This window comes from Lepisma saccharinum, chromosome 20 (genome assembly GCF_977018435.1).
Source record: "Lepisma saccharinum chromosome 20, izLepSacc3.1, whole genome shotgun sequence".
Lineage (NCBI taxonomy): Eukaryota > Metazoa > Arthropoda > Insecta > Zygentoma > Lepismatidae > Lepisma > Lepisma saccharinum.
Genome location: NC_139248.1, coordinates 8,583,468 through 8,604,937, shown reverse-complemented (window position 1 = coordinate 8,604,937; position 21,470 = coordinate 8,583,468). Strand labels below are relative to the sequence as shown.

General features: G+C 39.6%; 1 protein-coding gene across 3 annotated transcripts in view; it reads right to left on the bottom strand.

The window, feature by feature from the left end:
* The window catches only part of tna (Zinc finger MIZ domain-containing protein tonalli), a 321,122-nt gene that overhangs the window by 102,345 nt on the left and 197,307 nt on the right, over positions 1 to 21,470 (bottom strand). The window contains exon 1 of one of the 3 annotated variants that reach the window (XM_083142080.1): positions 9,598 to 9,878. The exons of the other annotated variants lie outside the window; for them this stretch is intronic. Coding sequence (XP_082998206.1) covers positions 9,598 to 9,662 — 65 coding nt within the window. The 5' untranslated portion in view covers positions 9,663 to 9,878. Of the gene's footprint in view, positions 1 to 9,597; positions 9,879 to 21,470 lie in introns of those variants that run through there. 3 annotated transcript variants of the gene reach the window in all.

The window sequence follows — 21,470 nt, the reverse complement described above, 5'->3', positions numbered from 1 at the left end:
AATCCCGGCCTGGGTATGGACTATGCATGGGACCACTTTCGCTCGAAAATACTTGATCGAATCTCCCACGTTCGAATATATAGAATGTCAAATATCATTTCAATGGGGCAATAACCGTACAAATATATGTGTAAAAATTGGTCCTGGTAGTTTCAGCCCATAATCATCTATTCATTTCCATATATTGCTATGTATTAGTAAGACAGGCTTAAATTACATTTTAACATGGAGATGATGACTGTTGATTTAAGTTTAAGACTGTTGATATATGAAGGCCCACTATTACAGAAAAATTTCGGTTATACGAACTACTGGGCTTCGAGCGTATACGGATCGTTTGAATGTTCGAGCGTTATTCGCTCGAGGGAAGAAACTGTCCATCCCGTAAGCCACCTAGCGCCATCCGAAGAAACTGTCCATCCCGTAAGCCACCTAGCGCCATTCGTGCGAACTATTAGACGATCGAGCAAAGAGGCCTCGATGCAGCACGGCTATCTTTGTGATGTCCCAACAACGATTTCATCATGTCATCCTCATCTTCGCGATTAGCCAAAAGTAGCAAGACAAGCGAAGTAAAATAAACCAAATCATTGAATCCTAAAGCAAAGAGATGGTTTGTTTAAATTCCACTTTAATTCTCAGATGGACTAATCTGGACTGGACCTATGGTTGAAAGTGGGATTCGAAACCACTGCGAAAGTTCACCCAAAATTTTCCACCTGGAGAGGGGGGTGGTGGATTTTAGTAAAAATTACAATAAATGAGATGTTTTTGAAAAATTCTAGTGCGGTGTTGAGTAAATTGTGGAAGAGGGAGGGTGTTGAGGTGCTGCGCAACGTGCCTCCACCGGGGATCGAACCCGGGACCTCTTGATCACAAAAGCACGGCGTTAGCACCACGCTGTCTGGGAAGTTTGAAGGCAAATGCGTTAATATGTGAAGAGAAATGAATACATATAGGAAACGAGTTCATCTGACAAAGACGTATTCGTTCCTTATATTTTTCCTTGTTTTGAGGGGTTAAAAATAACAGAACACTGTCTGTTGTCGCCTCCCGCTGCCACGTGTTGGCTAGGTGAAGGAAGGGAGGGCGGGAGGGGTAAGTAGTGATGCCAGAACAATTTTAGAAAGAGAAAGGAGGGGGCAGGAAGATGGGGCAGCGAGTAAACAAACGTTCTGAAATTTTCGAAACTAGCGCCGATTTGTTTGAAGAGGGGGTATATAAGGTCAAAGGCGGATTAACGTTGGAAGTATCAGGGGTTGGAAGTCCGTCATTTTGCCATATCTTCCTGCCATTGACATTATTTTTCTTTTTTAGGAATACTGGGCTTAAAGATAGGTTACGAGCCCTATCAGTAACCACCTGGGTACGCCACTGGTAGTGAGCAGGGGAAAATTCTCGTCCCTCTATGCAAAACTGTTCTGGCAGGCACCGGCCCTGAAATGGCTGTTCCGACACAGCTTGGTTTAGACGTGTCTACGTCAGGAGTCGAACTCGAGATCACGAGTACGCTATAACAAATGACGTCACAATAGCCTAGCCAGCACTCAAAAAAACACACCAGATTCGACCTCCCGAGATTATAAGAAAGCGCAGGCTATTATTAGAGACGTGGACGAAACACCGGATATAACCGACAGACACGTGACGCTTAAATACCATTCTCCAAAATTATCAGGTTGGTCCAGAAAATTTAACGCGACGTGGCAACCCTGCAGAGGGCCACGTGAAGGTCATCGCCAAATAAAGCGTCCGTCAGGATGGAAACAACAGCATAGCGGATGCGTCCTACGGGCGAATGAAGTTTTAGAACTGGATTCACCCCCCAGTGTTGCCAAGTTGGCCCTTTTGGGGCCAGAACTGGCCCTTTTGAGTACGTACTCAGCCCCAAAATTCAGCAAAAGCCCCATGGGGCTTTTTAGCCCTACAGAGAGAAATCTTGCTACAAATCTAGCCCTTTCAGTAATGAAATGTTTTTTGGTATTTTCAGTAAAGTAAACTCATATTTTCAGCTTAATAAGAACCATTTCAACACTGCAAAGAAGAATTCACTTAACTGACCCTCCTCTGCACCTGCGAGCTCATTCTGCGACCCCTCCTGGGGAGCAGGAAGCAAGTGCACATTGTCACATCCCCATGTTTCTGGTTTTGGTATGCTGTGTAGCCCGAGGCGAATTACGGATAGCGTTGTTTCCAGGAAATGTTAATCTTTGTTCAGTTGCATTGCATCGAAAAAGCAGGGGATTGTCTGTACATTTCTGTGACTGTGTGATGTGGAGGAATGTAACGCGGAAAGTATAGTTTGTGCTCTAAAAGAACTGTTACGTAAAAAACGGCTGGACCTGCAGAAGTTACAAGGAATCGGTGTTGACAATGCTACTGTAATGACAGGTGTTAATAATGGAGTTCTTGCTAAACTTAAAGCGGAAGTTAGATGTGTGTGTCATTCTATCCAACTGGCAGTATCACATGCCTGTAATCAGTGTTTACCCAGGAATTTAGAATTTCTAGTCAAAGAAACCTATAACTGGTTTGCACATTCGTCTGTGAGGCAGATGCAATATCGGCGCGTGTTTCAGCTATTAAATGATGGTTCATCGCCTTTGAAAATTGTTAGCATTTCAGACACAAGGTGGCTTTCTATAGCTGTGGCTGTTGGACGAATATTAATTAGATCAGTGGCTGGAATTAAAAACACTTTTTGAGATGGCTCGTTTGAATGAAAAATGCAACATGGCTGAGCTGCTTTATCAGATGTACTGTGATCCCCAAAATCGTTTGTTTCTACTGTTTCTCCGACCCATATTGGATGAAACAAAAAGAGTGAATAAAGCATTTGAATCATCCAATCAAGACCCTGTTAAATTATTGTCTGATTTGACATTTTTAATCAGATCTCTTTGCTCAAAAATTGTTAAACCAACAGTCACTGTTGATCCTCTAACTTCAGAGCTTAACGATTTCATTGACTTGAGCTCTTATCTAGGCTACGAGTTTGAACAGGAAATGGAAAAAAAAAATGTAGCATCACACATAGAAAATATTATTCGCGAGCGTTGCAGTAAGTTTCTGACAATATTGGTGAATCAACTGAGACAAAGATTACCTGATAATATCAAACTGCTTGAACACATGAAACTCCTGTCAGCACCTGAAGCACTTGCGAAGGTTAAGAAACCTGTTTGTGAATTGGCAGCATTGTTTTTGCCTCCCCACTTGGTATCCAAAATTGAAAATCAGTGGAAAGCTCTCAATTACGTAACATGGGTCAGTGTGGAAACAGAAAAACTTTGGTGTGAAGTTTCGAAGAGATTCCAGCAGCGAAAACCCCTTTCAGGATTTGGCATCCTTTGCTTTGAGAATGTTGACGCTTCCTCACTCAAATGGAGATGTTGAAAGAGTTTTTAGCGTCATGAATCAAGTTTAAAATAAGCAAAGAAACAGAATGCAGACTGCAATGCTTTCGTCAGTGCTGACAATTCTATATGGCTTAAAAAGAAACGAGAAAACTTGTTACAGCTACATACTGCCTGAAAACGTTGTCTCTGCAATCGGAACTATGGCGGCTTACCAGAAAAATGAAGAGACAAAATTTTCCGAAGTTAGTTCTTCAAAGTGCAGTGAACTGGAGCTACATTTACTGGAAGGACTTACTGAGGAGGATGCTTTTGTGTAATCTACTGCACTACAATTTACGGGGAGTGCAAGAGGACGAAATAAATTATTTAAGGTAAGAAAATTTAATTTAGTTGAGCGTATGCCCCTCATCTTGACAGTTCATTAGTTGTGGTGCTTGAGTTTCAGAAAATTTTCACCAAAACACCCAAGAATTAAGAACCAGATATTTTTTTTAGTATGCAGCCGCACCTTTGTAAATCTAGCCCCTTGGATGTGAATTTTAGCTCCATTTTGGGTGCGATTTAGCCCGTTTTTCTCTCGTGCTGTTGGCAACACTGTCACCCCCCCCCCCTCCTTTCCCCCTCCCGCTGAACAGAGAAACCATGAAGCTACCGATAGCTCGCACGTATGGATCGTTCCAGACCCATATACGGAAACAGCGGGCTTTTAAAAATTCCGTCCACCTTCTCGCGTGGTTTAGTGAGTTCCTAACCTATATCATACTGGATTAGACACCAAAAAAAGTTACCAGACGTGGGAATAAAACATGCTTTCGTAAGAAACTTGCACCGGCATATTATGACAGAATGCAGTGGATAATACATATTCATATTTTTGTTTGCTTTGGTTACTATACGTCGCCTTTCTGTTAACGCAACCATACCCAGGACAATGGGCGTCCAAAAATTATATATTTCACACATATAATTTCATTTCAGCCAGAATAATATGTGTTAATTATTGCATGAGTATGATAAACTCAAATTTAAGCAATGATTTTTGACGGAACAACACTATTATTGGGGGGAAATGTGCCTTGTTTGACCCCCTGGAAAAAATCCTGTGGCCGTCCACGCCCAGGAGCCCTACGCCAACCAGCCCGTCAACAAAATCCCTGAGCGCTTGGCCTGGTTCAATACAACGATGATAGATCTTTCAAACTTTCAATTTATACACCGTACTGCATTTTTATTTCACGGCGCTTTACGCCAATCGCGACGATGGGGATGAAAGTAATAAAGGGACTCTAGACTATTTCTAAACACACAAATGCCAACCTCACATCCTTGGACTACATTGTTGCAGACTAACGAGGCTCTGGCGTCCAGACTCGCAGCCTTGTGTTTGTGATGGTCCTCTTATCGATTTCATCTCATCATCATTCATCCTCATCTGCGCGATTAGGCAAACGTGCTACAAAGTGAAGTAAAATGGAACATATCAATAAGTCAATCAAAGCTATCACGAACTGTCAATTGATTTGGGTTATTTAACGTCGCATTTCTGTCAGTTTTGGCTATCGTGACGATATCGAAGAAATTACTATATATATATTAATAAATATATATAAAGGAATTAATTTGTTACTTTAGTTATACAAATATAATGCACTAGCTGATTAGCCGGCGTTGCCCGGGTATTTATTTATCGCAATCTTCTATTAGACAGAAAAATAATGAATTCTAACTATAGTGTAAAATGTAACTAATTCTATTTACAGGTATTTAAAAGTATAAGTACAGTATTCAAATTATAAAGTAAAATCTTTTACAAATTCACTATAATATTAATTTAATTCAAAACTTAATTATAAACAACATTTTTAGTTTCACCTCCAGTAGCAAATAAATAAATTGAACGGCATTGGAAGTGTCACTATTCATCTTAGCGACCCCCAAAGCTATGGATTCCACACTAATATCGGTCGTTTTCGATTATTTTTACATGTCACCCCTTCCCACCCCCACGGATACCAGGGGTGTCTTACCCCCACAGTATTTATTTCCAGATTGCAAGTCATACGTGTACCAAGTTTGGTCGAAATTGCTTCAAGCGTTCGAGAGTTATGCCGGAACAAACATACATACATCCATTTATATATATATATAAGATAGATTCATAGAGTAGCAAGTAGCAAACTTATTCCTTTATCAATTGGTTAAAAATGTCAATTGCAAAATAGCTAGTTGAAATAGTTTTATCATGTACAAGTTATTGTTTCCTATTAATATAAATCAATTAATTTCATACAAGTGTAAGTTCATATTTGTCTTGCATTCTTGTCTTACTTTTACTGTTTATGTATTGTTATTGTGTATTTAAATAATCTAGGAGCATTTGCAAGTTGCAGAAATATCGGAAGGTCAATTTTGATCAAGCAGCCAATGAGATCACGCTGCGCTGGGCTACTATTTGATAGGCCTCACAGTTTACCACGTTTCATCTTTACAAGCCTGGCAGTTTCCGAAATACCCATCGCTGAAACAGGATAATTATTACCCTAAACCAGTGGGTGGTTCCCAACCTTTTTGACTTGCGGAGCCCTTAGGCCTATCGCACCCTATGTCTTAGAAGTTGATGGTGTTTAGAATTAATGTTAAGGAGCGAAGGAAGAGGGGGTAGATAGTAAGGGAATGTAAAGAGATATCTAAACAATTGCTCACTGTTCATGCAATGAAATTATATTTTAAAAACTTTGAAATTTACGATAATACTCAAATTATTCTCAACTACCATCAATACACATGATATTGTCAAAATTTGGCCATGCATAAAAGTTCCTCTAAAGTTCAATAAATCAAACCTTTTGCGTTACAATAGATTTTACATTGTTGGTGAGAGCAACAATAAGGTCAATCAAATAACGTATGAGACACCTGTGGTTTCCTTTTTACCCACAGTTTTCTTATTTCAGGTTCAATTAATGATAATTGCAGGCGAATGTCTGGTTCTGCATTTAAGCGGCTTCTGTGTTTTGTTTTGGTAGCTGTATAAGCGGAGAATCCCGCTTAATATGTAGTTGAGAAAGGCAGCAATACAAATTTTGCTTTCTCAGACAAGATTTTGAATTCATCTTGTAAATGCAGCCAAAACTCTGGTAGACTTTGGATTTAAACGCGATTTTCAGTCTGCTGCCCTAAACTAAATCCACGTTCTCTCCATAACACGTCGACACGGAGAGAACACAAGACATCGCGAAACTCAAGATCACACCACGAGGTATTTGTATTATCCGCAGCGTGGTTGGTGTGAATTTTCCCACGACTTGCAACGCTGGGCTCCGTGCAATTTGTCCGGCCTTTAAGAGATTTTCACACGCCGGCAACACTGCGTGTCAACATATTTCAGTGACTTGTTTGTTCCCATGCGCTCAAGTTATAATAATGACTCCGGCGCTGAAGCAGAAATCTGGGGGTGTCAGGGGCAGAGGCTGGCTTTTAAAACCCGTTTATTATCTTGTTGGCTGACAGTATTAGCTGCATCGCGGTGCACTCTGCAGGCAAACTCATGCGTTGAGTTAGTAGCTCCTTCATTTTGCTCTCTCGGCCAAGTACAGTGTGCCACAAAAGTCTTTCACACTTTTATCAGCGTACGAACACTCTAGTGGTTCAAAAACTGAAAAGGCAATTTCGTTCTGTAATCAGGTACCTAGTAAGCAGGAACAAATCAATAACTATATTTCCTGGGGAGGGGGGGGGGGTCGAACCAAGTTTCTCAGAAATAATGATAAAAAATATTGTTTAAATTAATACGTTCATACAATTTATAGGTCTATTCATAATATGTAAATTAATGTATAAATGAATAGGTAAAAACATTGTTAAGAATAGATATATAACAGTACGTATTCATTACCTAGCTTACGTGTAGTTAAGATCATCAAAGTTGGTATAAAAACAACTGTCCTGTCAAGTAAAAATGTCAAAAAGACAAAGAACTGAATAATACAATATGATGTTAGATCCAGTTGACGAGAAGTAAAGTTCCTGGTTAATATTTTATGCACATTATTATAAGTAGTAGTGTGCATAAATCTTTCTTTTGGACTGTCATCCAAAGCCATATGATCTATACAACAAATGACAAAATTATATTCTGTTAATTTAATTTTAATACTTCCCAAGTTTTGCGGGGGTCCGACCCCCCACCCCCAATACGCCCTTGCTAGTAAGGCTACACTTTACTTAAACTGAAAACACGTTAAAATAAAAATAAGTTTCCCCGATTGCATAGTGGCAATGTCGCCGGCTTGTAATCAAGGGGTCCTGGGTTCGATACCTGGTGGAGGCACATAGTAGTTCGGATCCCATTTTAAATTGTAGGCCCAAAGCCGATTGGCCTATCTGTGTACTTAACTTCAAACGTTAAAAAACAGTCACGATTAACCTTGATCTACATAAAGCAGACTTGAAGTACAATTTGTTGAACCAACGGGTTTAATTACCCTGGCCTACAGTGGAATTCCTTTCGACTGATTGCTCCCTCTCTCGGGAACAACAAAAAATATCCTATACCTTTACGTGGAAAGAAATCACACACACACACACACAAAAAAAAAGTCATGATCTCCTTGAAATGTCATTTGTAACCCTCTAAAGCAATGGAAATCCACTTGAATGATCGGTAAGTCATTGATTGCTTCGTAAAATGCACTTTGAGAGTAGTGCCCAGATATAAATGTACACTATATCAGCTTGAATCTAACAGTGTCTCTCAAACTGACGGCTCGCATGAATGATTTCATATCAAAATAAATCACTCTTTACAAAGTATTTAATAAAATAATATGAACATAGTAGTTAGTGCTTAGCAAAGTCATTCCCTTTACAAATAACAGCTTCATTTGCGCATATATATATATATATATATATATATATATATATATATATATAGGCACAAATACTTTATTCTGCCGAGTATAGCATTGATCTCAACATGTTCTTCCGAGTCTAAAGTTCATAAACATCAAGTAAAGGGTAGCCTAATTTTCTGGCCATAAAATATATTTTATGTGCCGTGTACGGTTAACAAAATGTAGTCATTTTAAAATGTACGTGAAAGTTATTGTTCCCTAAAAGTTACAGCTTTATTGTAATCACAATGTATCATTGAAGCCCAATTGATAATGCATTGTTCTTACGATTTAGCCATGCTTACATACATTACTATAATAACAATTACATACATTTATTCATAAGAAATATACTGATATTCGTGCGTCCCTTGAAGTTCTTTCAAAACCACCCCGTCGGGTCTGAGTTTGAGACTGCAGAGCTAAACCAATGGCGAGAAAGATGATTGATTGGTTTTCTACTTATCAAACCTTGGCCCTTGCAACATTCGTTGGTCTCATAAATTCACTACTGATGCATGTATTCACAGGACATCATCACATCCTCTCCTCATTCTCCTGCGCTGAGAATCATTCAAATGTCTCTCATCCCTGTCGCTTACACCATTGCCCTTGCACTTCAAAATACAACCTCTTCGGTGCTACAAAACTGCTATTTTTTTTTAACTAAAAACTGTTGCACTGAATTACTTCTACTGGACTTGCCAATAATCTGGTTAACGTAATATATTGGTGTAAACCATGCACAATTACTATTATTGAAACATGTTAACACGGCGATACAAAACTACACGCGCATACTGCAACAATGTTTACAGTAGCTTTAGCGTAAAACATTATTGTTCATTGGCAATGCATATTCAATGATTATTACTACCGAGTACGGCTACCCAATAATTCAAAATGTTTAAGAACGCAACATGACCAAGCAGGGCACTGAATTGACAAAACTGCATGAATAACTATAATTCACTAAGTATTGATTCCACATGAAAATATTTACATTGGCACTTCAAACGTAGGTAAGCTTTCAAACCGAATTGACAAGCTACAAACGCGGTGAGAAGCGCAACTTGTCGTGTAACTCCAGTGCAAAATATTACATTATTTCTATAGACTCGTTCTAAGTGACACGGTGGTTTGTCGCTTGTCACTTCGGTCTGAAAACTCCCTAAAGTTGACATGACCGATGCTTTAGCGGTGGCTGTTTTCCTTGTCGACAAGAACCTAAGTCCGCGTTAATGCCAGACAGGGAACGACTGCTGATTCAGCTTTGAAAACCAAAACACACTTCTAGTCTCAAGTATATGCTACAAAGTTCACAAATAAAACACGTGCTTACTTACCAAAACAAAACAGGCCGTTGGGGACGTGCTATCGCTAGAGCACCGGCAGCTCTGAAATCGTACATTCCTGCCCTCTTATCATTAGAGTTTTCAACTTGCACAAGGAAGTGTACAGCACACTGAACTGAACACAAATATTCTGACGATTCATACTATCATTCAAAAATAGCTGCGCGATTCACACCTGTCTGTAGAGATCGCTATCGGAGCAGCTTTCACGAGTAAACTATCAAATGCACGAACACACACCGTTTGAAATGAGCTCTGCACGACGTGGCAACCACGCTTCGAACGACAGAGAGCCTTGCTGCAAGCTCACCTAATGAATGAAAGTTTCGACCAGTAGGTGCTGCCGCGGTGGCCGGTGTCCAAAGTTAACTCGATGCGAAGCAAAGGGGGAGTGAAAGTAAGGTTCTTGCCGGGCCATTGTTGTATACCCCGTCACATTTGTACAACGTTTACCTGCGAAAAGAGCTCTGCTCACGAAGAAAGGGCATTGACGGGGGGAGGGGGAAGGGGGGGATTCATTCCACTCTGAGCAGCTCGCTGGTTGAGCCCGCTATGGAAGATTTCTCACAGAAATAACCCAGGCATGCAGCAGCACAGACTTCCAATATACACATTCCCTTTGATATGTATATAAGCGCCTTATATTCTAAACATTCTGAATTGCAAGTTACGAACTTACTTTAACAATTGAAGCTTTTATTTATTTAATGTTCTCTTCATATTAGCGAAGGTCCTTACACCAAATACCGAACCATAACAAAACCAATAAAGAATATAGTGTTCATTTTTTACAGCACGATTGGCCCTCTTTTTTAATGTTATTTTTCCTTGACAGTTGTTCTTGCCAGATTCAGTGGTTTACTAGTTAACAGGCTGCAGTGCAGTCATGAATCCTGGGTTTGAAATCATGATGTCACTTGTCATTTATCATCAGTCATAGCTGTAACAGTAACGTGCACACACACCTCTATGCAAGATAAAAATAAGGTGGGCGGGGCAATGGAACATGATACTTTGCTTAGCTTAATAATTCAACGTGAACTTTTTTATATTTATTTCGCGGCGATAATATAAGTGGTGGATTATTAAGTACGGGACAAAATATCCATTTCATTACTGAATTCGAATACAGGACACTGGTTCTGTAGCAAAGTATGCCAAATCAAGAAGTACTCGAACGAAGTTGAGTAACCAGTTGATTGTACTGTTTTATCTAGATTTATGTACGGGCAAAACTCACTTATATTAACAGTATTAGGACAATTTGATACGGTTCAAAAATTCAATTAGACACAAAATATGGGAAAACAGCAAATAACAGTACTCATTACAGTGCAGACTTTTACACAATTTTGAAACTGAATTTCAAGCCCTCAGCGCTCAACTGGGTTTCCATAATGTTATATTTAACTCATGTTGCAAGAATCAAAAGAGCACAATTTAACTTCTTAAAGTATAATTTCACCTTAAAGAATCCGATAGAAACTAATTTACATCTTAATATGACGACATTTTAAATCAATCTTCTTATATAACAAAAAGGAATCGAAATCAATAACTTTAAAAATATTGACATTAATACAACGTTCTTAATCTCAATGGTTCCCTGTTAATTTCATAAACATGTGTACAATATAAATAAAGTAAATACTGGTTATTCGTGAATGTAGAAGACAGTCACAAAGTATGGAATAAAAACTTGTAAACTAGAACTATGGAAGTCTACAACAGAGAGTGGATGTTACTTCTGAGATACTTTCGACGTATTTGTAAGTGATTGCAGGGATGGTGCCGTAAGACCAGCTCGAACTTGTCTTGACACCAACACCATTCGTTTACACACTGTTACTGTGAAAATTGGGCGTGCGCGGCTCGTGAACACTCCCTGGACGCAGACAGGCTTACGGCATTCCAATCTACAAAAATGTACACGGTTTTATTTTTTCTACTCCCCCTTCCTCTCTGACCATACTGGATCAGCTCTCTGTCATAAGGGTTCTGTAACCCTCTGCCAGAGGTCAGTCATATGACGTCACGTGGTCACATGACTCGGTCTCTTCAAGAACAAAGACTGCATCTGATTAGCAGTCTCGTGGCGTCTTTTCGGGGTGGAAAAATAAAGATAAAAAAAGAAAGAAATGGAAAAAAGAAAACTAAAAGAACCGGGACTGTAGGAACGGAAGAGGGGAGGGAGAAGGGGGGAAATGTCTAGGACCGAGCTGCCTGCCAGACGAAATACGGACCAAGGACGGAAGGAGGCATTATAAAACCTCCAACGAACTGAAGGAATACTGCGGTAAAAGAGGGAAGGAAAGACAGACACCTGGACGGGCCTAGCATTTATTCTAGCAAAGGATCATTCTCGTCGCGTCAATTTCCTTCCAAGATACCCTTCGTTCACAAAAGCCGTAACCTTCAAATTCCACGTGAAAGACAGCAATTCCTGGACCTAGCCGCTGAAGGGCATTCTTTGACAATTTACCCCATGGCAGAACCCTTATTTCCCCTCCCCACTCCAGAACCCACCATCTACCTTCCAGCGTAAACAGCACATTCACAAAGGTATATTGTGAATCAGTTATGTACGAGGGTCATTCGAAAAGTTGCAAAACAACCGCGGGAGAATGGAGCTCGAAAATCTCTGCTTTATTTCTAAAATTCTCAACGTTTTGCAAAACTGCAGCAATTTGTACGAACCTCTCAATGCAGATGGCAGCACTTTGCATGCTGTATTTGTTTCTATATTTTCGGGAATGAAATGTGTTCTGGACTTGAAACGGTGGAAATCTCTAAGGCGACAATGACAATACTTGTTAACCAACTTTATGATTCACACGCAGAGGAAATGCACTGGGTACAAATATGAGCAAAAATGCAAGCTCTACCAACTGAGCCACCTAATTTATACCTTTTCACTGTTTTACCTGTGTGGGACTATCTCCGTGATATCGCAACGGAATCTGTTGCCTTAAAAGATTGATAACGTCCAACAACAAATGTTCGAAATGTGTACGCGTATTTAGCATGTATGTACATTTTGAAATATTTGTCAGTCACGTTGCTAACATCTATTACAAAAGTAAACTCACAATTCCTTGTAAGATACACATTTTGCTCTAGAAAATAAATTGGCCAGTTCTACATTTAGCAAGGTATCATGCAAATTGTCCATCACCATGTTTATTCTCCTTGTTCTACGCAATGAGAGCTTCAAGAATTGAAACAAAACGCAAAACAAGTTCCATTTTAAAAACATGGAAGACAGAAGATACAAATTATTGAAAATAGTCATGGACAATTTGCCGAGTAATAATTGTGCATCTCACTGTACAGTGGGATCCATGAGTGTTACCGTGCAAATTGTCCATCACCATGTTCGAGCACTTTATTTGGCCCAATAAGAGCTTCAAGAATTAAAAGAAAACTCAAAACAAGCTGTTGAAAACTTCTGCACCAGCATACATAAAAATCAATCGCTAAAAGCACATAGGATGTAAGAGAAAAATTAATGAAAATAGTCATGGACAATTTGCACGGTATTACTCATGGATCCCACTGTACATTATGATAGTTTTAAAAAGTAGCACATCAGCGATTTGTTTCCCCTTGTGCGAGCCGTGAGCTGTACGCACTACATATTGACTTACATTGGTATATTTTACAACCATTATCTCTTTTGATACATGTATGAATAAGAAAAAGAAAAAAAAAAACATATATATTGCACATCAGCGTTATTGATATAAGTGAACTAAAGTGACGTGTTGCTTCCATTTAGTTACTGAAAAGAAAAAGAGTTCGCCGAATACACAATAAGCATATACATTTCAACTTGAGCAAACGTGTTGTGTGAAGAACCTTACTCTCTCATTTTCTTTGCTTTTGGATTTACCAACACTGAAGCTTGGCTTGCGCTGTAGCAGTTAAATTTACCAACACTGAAGCTTGGCTTCCGCTGTAGCAGCTACGGACCAAACACCGACATGTATTACGACGCAAGGGAGGAAAACACAACAAAAGGTTCGGCGTATTAGAATGGGGGAGAGGGGGCGTAGCCCCTGGAAGGCGCCCTGAAGTCGCCGAAGAAATCGGTCGCAAGCTCCGCCGCTAGTCCAATTGGAGCAAAGCGAGGAGAAGAAGTCTGTAGCAACAGATAAATGTGATCAATAGACCCCGGCCCGCCCCTCACTGACCTCAGAGCTCAGCATCCTCCACATCGACCCGGGACAGTGTTGCATCGCTAAGGGGAAATTAAACTACAATATTTCTCTCTGAGGGAAACAAGAGGGAATTTTAACTTTCGTTCTTTATCCTATTAAAATGGCAAAGCGTTGTCGATCTTGGCCGTAGTGAAGATTATGTGATCAGCAACGCGCTCAAATCGCCCAAGGCACCAATTGACAAGCAGTCGCCGACGCAAAAACTCCTATACAGTAGTAACAGTAATTCCCAGAAATTTTAGAACGGTCCGGTCACTTCTTCACATCCACATTTCAAATGCTTACTTGATTGGTTTATTTTACTTCGCTTTGCTGCCACTTTTGGTTAATCGCGAAGATGAGGATGAGTGATGAAGAGACGACACTCACAAGAAAAACACCCGTGCCCAGACCCAGGAACTCTGGTGTTGTCCGCCACAGAGCCTGGCTTTTCAAATGCTTAAGAAGTTTGTTCATTTCAGCGTATTAATTATCGTCCCACCATAATTTTGTACTATTTTACTTCGCTTTTATTTCTCTTCCAGTTTTAGCAAAATCGTAAAGATCAAAATGCAAATTGTTTATTACATAAAATTCAGGAAGTGACAACCACAAAAGGGCACGTATACAGACCAGGACTCGAACCCGTAACCTTTATTTGGAGAGAACAAGAGTTGACAACTCGGAAGGCATGTGTTATTATCATCATCTTCTAAAATACAAAGTGCTTCTCTCAATACCTGGCCAAAAAAACCAACTAAATTTTCCAACTGCTGTTCCTGCCAACAAGTATCCAATTGCAATCCCAAGTTTGGGCTACTGTTGGTACACGTGGGATTTTATCTCGACGCGAAGGGAAATTTTGGTTTCAGATTTGGCAACACTGAACCCGGGCGCGTGGGTCGACGCAAGCGCACAGGTGAACTGCTCGGCATCTGTGTCCCTTATCTCTGCCTTATTGTCCAGTATCAGCCCTGGGCTGGAGAGTTCCCGAAATGCATCACCACAGGGTCAACTTTGCCGCAACAGGTAATAAAAAAGAAAAAGAAAAAAAGAGTTTTAACATTCGGCTAAGTGGCCCGTTGGATCCGCCATTGAGACACGGAGAAGTGGCTATTAAACCACATTTATGCCCAACGTTAGGTCGCTGCGAATGAGCAACTTCACCAATTTGGCAACGCGGCAATCTTGCCATCTTGCTTCAAAATTATCTAACTCCAGTTTTTTTTTTACCCCCTTTCAAAAGCTGTGTTTTGGAAACTGGAATGATTATTTTTAAAGGTCGCTTACTTGCACCAACGGGGTGTTCAAACAACAGATTCGAACACGCGACTTGCTGAAATCAATAGAAGAAAGTAAAATATGTGTTAGTTCTCGTTTTTATACAGGATATTTGCAGCAAATGCAATCTAACTTACATGACTCGATTTTTCCTTGCAATTATCTATTTGTTAAAATTTAAAATCTTTTTAAGTTTCGACTGAATACCTTTAATATTTACAGGTCTCAAATGATTTATTTACATGCGCACAAACTGTCAATGGGTTGATTGGACGATAAAAAAAAGTGCAATGGACAAGTATTGCTTAGCAAGTTGTCCACGACTATTTTCATCAATACGTATTCTCTTGCAGTCTAAGGCTTTTAAGGAATAACTTTTATGTATGCTGGTGCAGATGTTGTAAGCAGCTCGTTTGGTGTTTTGTTACAATTCTTGAAGCTCTCATTCGATAAATCAAAGAATAAATGCGATGGGACAATTTGCTTGGTAACACAAGTCGAAATTTGATTACTGGGACGAAAATGGAAGAAGAAATCTGTATTAGGACTGAATTTAATCCACTGTACGTACGTACTAGACTTCTTCTCATTCTTTATATTGCTACCATTTTGCAAAACAGATCACGGGGTGATAAATGTAACAGGAAAATGAGGAAAATATAATTATTCAAGGTGAGGAAATATGCTGGTCGCTGTTAGGTGCAATATTTACATAAGGCAAATGCCCTTTTCTTCTTTCATTCTGGATATCTAATTATCATTGACGAATTTTCACTGATAAGATACTCCACTTCTAAATTTGACTTGAATGAGAATGAAAAGCACTTTGAGCTGTACATTCCAAATTTATTTCGTTTAGCAATATGAAATTTATAGCGTCGGAAATTTTGTATTCACGAATTTTGGTGTAATGTAGTGGATCTTCACAAGTTTTCGCAATACTGAAGTTCTCAACATCATGTATGTTGTTTTTGTTTTACGCAAATTGAATGAAGAATTCCGGAATTGAAACAAAACGCACCGCAAGCAGTTCATGTGCAGGAACATGCGTAAATATTCACTCTTTAATTGATTCATTTGGTTTATTTTGCTTCGCTCTTCTGCCACTTATGGCTAATTGCGAATATAAGGATCAGTGATGATAGGATGAAATTGATGAAGGGACACTCACAAAGCACATCTATGTTCAGAAAGGGATTCGAACCAGGGACTTCTGGCGTCGTAGCACGCTGTGCTAACCACTCCGTCATGGAGGTCCGCCCATTATCGGCGCCGAGTGGCTTACATTTCGCCTCTAACGTTCCCGGGTTAGTCCCGGCCTGTGCATGGATGTTCTTTGCAAATGTCGTTTCATCGACCTCTTCTGCGCATCCTCATCGTCGCGATTAGCAAAAAGTAGCAGAAAAGCAACGGGAAATAACCCTCAAAAAATACAAATAGAAGATAAAAATTAATAATTGATTGGATTCAGGCCCGTAGCCAGGCAGGAGCCAGGTGGGGGGGGGAGGGCTCAGCCCCTCTGGCACCGCCTTCATCCCCCATGATATAAGGCAAATTTAATTTCTGTTATTTTTTTTGCAGTGAAGAGTAAAAATATATACAACAGATATTATTTTGCTCACAACTTTCGTGAAGGATAAATTCACAGAACATGAACAAAAGCTAATACATTTGTTCATCTTCTTTACAAGAAGAAGTATAAGTAGCGGCAAGTATTTAGAAGATTCTCTTCTCTAGACTCTAGAACGTTCTTTCATAGGGCAGCTTCTTTATCTGTACGTTCGCTGCCCCTGTTGCGACCTCCCGTTTAGACAGAAATCTGTGACTTTGGTTTGATGTCATTATGCAAATTCCCTCCGCATCTGCGTCAAAGGTTAACAGCTCCCATGTTTTGGAAACGAAGGGGAGTTTCATTGCTTCGGCCGGGGGTGGAATGTACGGTAGGCACTATGATTGAATATTGTGCATTTTTTCTTGTGTGATATAAATATCTGTATCATCAAAAGTAGTATGGGGTGTGTAGTGAGGGATGACGTCAGTAGCAGTCAACACTTAAAAAAAAACCCGTGTTTTAAAAGATATAGAAAAAATGTAGTATTTGTATGATATTTCTAAAATTCATATAAATTAATGACCCCCACACATAATTTACCTTGATTTAATACTGTTAAACTTTTGAAAATTGAACTTGGTTTACAAATACCCCTCTTAACTCTTTGCGGCTCAGGAGTTGGATAAATTTCCCGACCCTTCAGGCGCGGAGAAGGTTCGAAATTTTTTTTTTACATTAACACTTTTAATATCTTTTATTTTGACATAAGAATACATATTTTCATAATATTTCTTAAATTCTATTGTAATTGTAATTTTAATTTGAAAAAAACTGGTGGTTATCAGCACTAACCACCACGCAAATGTAACATGTTTTTTTATGCAACATAAGTGAATGAAAATTGTGAAATACAAAGGTTTTCTTTACCTAAATTCAACTTCAATTTCGGTGAAAGGTTTGGAAACAGTCTTTATCCTTCCGCAAACAAAGGGGCACATTACAAACACTGCACATCCATATTGTGCGGACTGGATTGCTCTTCGTGCTACACTTAGCACATCTTCTTGATGTGGACCTCTTAGGTTGATGGCTTGCACTCTGGTTCCTAATACTCGGCATGACACTAGGGTTGTGGCGCTTTATTTCTACACTTCTGTTTGGGGGAGTGTGTGGAGTTGCTATTCTTTTGGAGAGCAAACCTATATATACATCCCTCCTAAATTCCTTGTTAGTGAACTTCTCACCTTCAATTTGATTGTGAATAATAAAAGCATTTTTTAGAGCTGCATCAAGAAAGTGAAAAAATAATCTCAAGTACCATTTCTTACTTTTGCAGTCAATCTGGTAATCATTCTTCAGTCGATCAAAATTATCGACAAAATTCATATTTTCATTGTACTCCTTCACAATCTTTGGGCAGGGCACATCTGAAATAGTACCATCTTTTGCCTTCCTACTGATGGTTATTGTATCATTGGGATTGTGGAAATTAGACAAAAAGTTCACTGCTCATTTATCCTTCCATCTTATCATTGTTATGTCATCATCGGACTGTTGCCAATCATATTCTCCTCTCTTTAGTTCCTTCTCCCCTTTGAGACTAGGTAGGAACTTCCGTGCAGGATTCGCTGTCCCACATGCAAAAATATTTTTGGCTTTTAGAGTTAGCAGGAGTTGAAGTAGTTGTCTACAAATAGAACATGGTTTTTATCAATAAAATCATGACAGAGACTGAGAACAACTCGGGAAGCCAACCCTTTCTCACCTTGCTCGCTTGTTTTCCCAGTATAGATTTCGAACCTGTGGTTATATCCAGATGAGTCACAGAGCATCCATATCTTGAAACCTCTTTTGATTGGCTTATCCCTCATGAATTGTTTCATACTAGATCTTCCTTTGAATTTTACCATCGATTCATCAACGACAAGTTTCTGATAAGCTTTGTAGTTTTGCGCGAAAGAGTGTGCCAGATTGTTCAGAAATGGTCGGAGTTTATATAATCTATCAAATTGTGGATCACGACGCTCTGGTTGAACAGCATTGTTGTTGAAATGTATGTGACCCAACAGCCAACCAAACCTTTTTACACTCATTAGTTTTGAAATATAATAGTCATGCCAGTCTGGTTTCGATGACCAATAATCTCTGTAACTTGACATTCGTTTGAGACCCATAAAAATGTTCATTCCTATAAATACTCGAATTTCATCCATGTCTGTCGGTTGGAAGGGCTTACCTTGTTGTGTAGCATATAAGTTCGCGTGAAACACAATATGATTGAGCAGCTCATCATTGAAAAAGAGTGAAAAAATTGCAAGAGGGCTCTTATCTTGCAGTTCCTTCACAGCATCAGTCGGTCCCACCCTACTTGAGAAATGTGGCACTGGAGTTGTTTGATGAGATGTCTGATCCCAGATTGGTGACCTTGTTACATGAACCAATGGCACAATTGGAGTACTCACTGTGACCTCATTGGAACCATCCTGTTGTCTGACACTCATTGATGCACTAACACAACCTGTGGCACTTTGTGTGTGTTGATGTCGAAGGTCCTTCGTTAGTAGGAATATTACACCCAAAAAATTCATCTTCAGAGGACGTTTCTGCAATGCACATTCCTTCTGCACTCATTTCTGGGTGAAAAGTGGGATCTGCATCTGAATCATCACTACTGAAGTCCAAATCGGAGCCTGAGGGTATGACCTCAGCATTAAAAAAGTCTCGAATATCCTGATCAGTCAGCCTCTGCATGATTCTAGGAAATATGTAAACTTTACACAGAGTACCAAAAGCAACCAAATCTGCGCGGTGGTCAGCAACACTAACCACCTACATATGAAGAGTTCCTTTGTGAACGACCGCACAAAAACCTCCACTTCTTGGCACAGACGTAGCCACGGTAATGGGGAAATATAAAAGCACAGTGGATTCGGCAGAAAACGAAAAAGAACTACCATTACAACAATTAGTCATTAACAATCACTGTTTACAACAACATTCAACAAAAGCGGCACCATAAAGGAGACTGGAGTAAACATAAGAAACAACAATCCCCAAAATCTCATTTCAGACAAAAGGCGATACACCTCAAAGCGAAACATTCGAGTTAAAATACCACACAAAACGAAAATTTGCATTTCAAGTGGTGGTCAGTGACACTAACCACCGAGCCGAAAAGGACAATCTTGAGGTGGTTACCATTGGTAACCACTGCGCCGCAAAGAGTTAACCCGTGAGCCAACCCTGGAGATCAATTCTAGCTACGGGTTTACTAATATAGCTGCCCCCCCTTCTATTAATCTGTTGGGTGAAATTAGTCTATTAAATAGAATTATTGGGTGATCCTACTTTAGTTTTGATTGGATTAAGTTATTAAACGTCGCGTTTCCTACATTTTTGGCTAATCGCGACAGTGAGGATAGATGGTAAATCACGAAGGGACACTACCAAAGAACAACCATAGCCAGGCCAGGGTTCGAAACCCTTTCGTCCTATTGTGCTGTGCTAACCACTCCGCCACGATAAAAAATTATAGTCATGGAATATTTGACGACGGACATAATACTGTGAAAGCTTTGGTTCACTTTTGTGACCAACCTAGGATATATCAACCTTGGTGTTGCTAATCGCTCATGTGGCAATGCCTGCCCCGATCATAACGCGTGAGCACAGAATGGTAGCGTCCACACACAAGCCATCTGATTCCAGGCTGTCCCATTTGGCCATCTGCCCGCTCTTTCCGCGGCGCTAACTGGATGGGGGGGGGGGGGACGCCCGCTGCAGAAGAAAAGAGTTCTGTAATATGGCTTTGGATTGCTAGGCAACCAGAGGTTGTCCCCTAAGCGGATAACAGTCCCTCCCATGCTCATCGGCCAAACATGCACGTGCGCGCTCTCTGCTGCTCTCCCACACAACACACGGAAGTGCACAGCGTATGCTGGGAAAACAGTGTTGCCAACCGGGGTATGGAAAAATACGCGGAATGTAGCATACCACGATTTCCCCTCTGTGATTCTCACGCTAAGAAGGATTTGATCAACTGTTGTCGATACTACATTTGTAAAAATGCAACGTTTATGTTGATTCTTCAAAAATAAAAAAAGCTAAATTTGTTGTAAAACAAGGTTAACGGATTGCAAAATGCATTAACAATGTATAGAACATAAATTCAGTATACCAACAGTGCAACTATGAACGCTAAGGAATTATATAATTGATATGAGGAAATGGTCACTCATTGTGTGACTTTTATTATGTTCATGTTTCGTTGCAACCACTAATAAAGATAAATGTGGGTTTCCTTGTAAATACAGGCATTTCCTTAATTCGGCAACAAATGTCCCCTCCCTACAGACAACAGTTTCATTTGCACGATGGGTGTATTCTAGTGTTTTGTACTGCTGTAAACCTGCTGTTTGAAATAACACTAATAAAAACATAATTTTAGATCTCGTAACGAGTGGCACTTTCTGAAAAAGTTAACGCGAATGCACACATAAGTTGTATCGAAACCCCAATTTACCTATTTCATTACCTTATAAAATGTTGGCTAAAACTTGATAACAATTCATGCCATTCCGGCAACTGTAATAAGCTAATAACTACATATCGACAAGAAGCCACAAACACGCATCTTAATTTACATTTATCAATTATCGCTAAATTTTATTCGTATTAATACTTGGTTATTATCCTGGAATTCATCTAAGTACATAAAAATTCGATGATCGATGAGTTTTGAATTAAAAGTGCAAGGGCATTTTCTTTTGTGTCAGAGCTACCTTTTTTCTGTTTTGTTCAATAAAACAGGAAATGTATTCGAAAAACTTTCC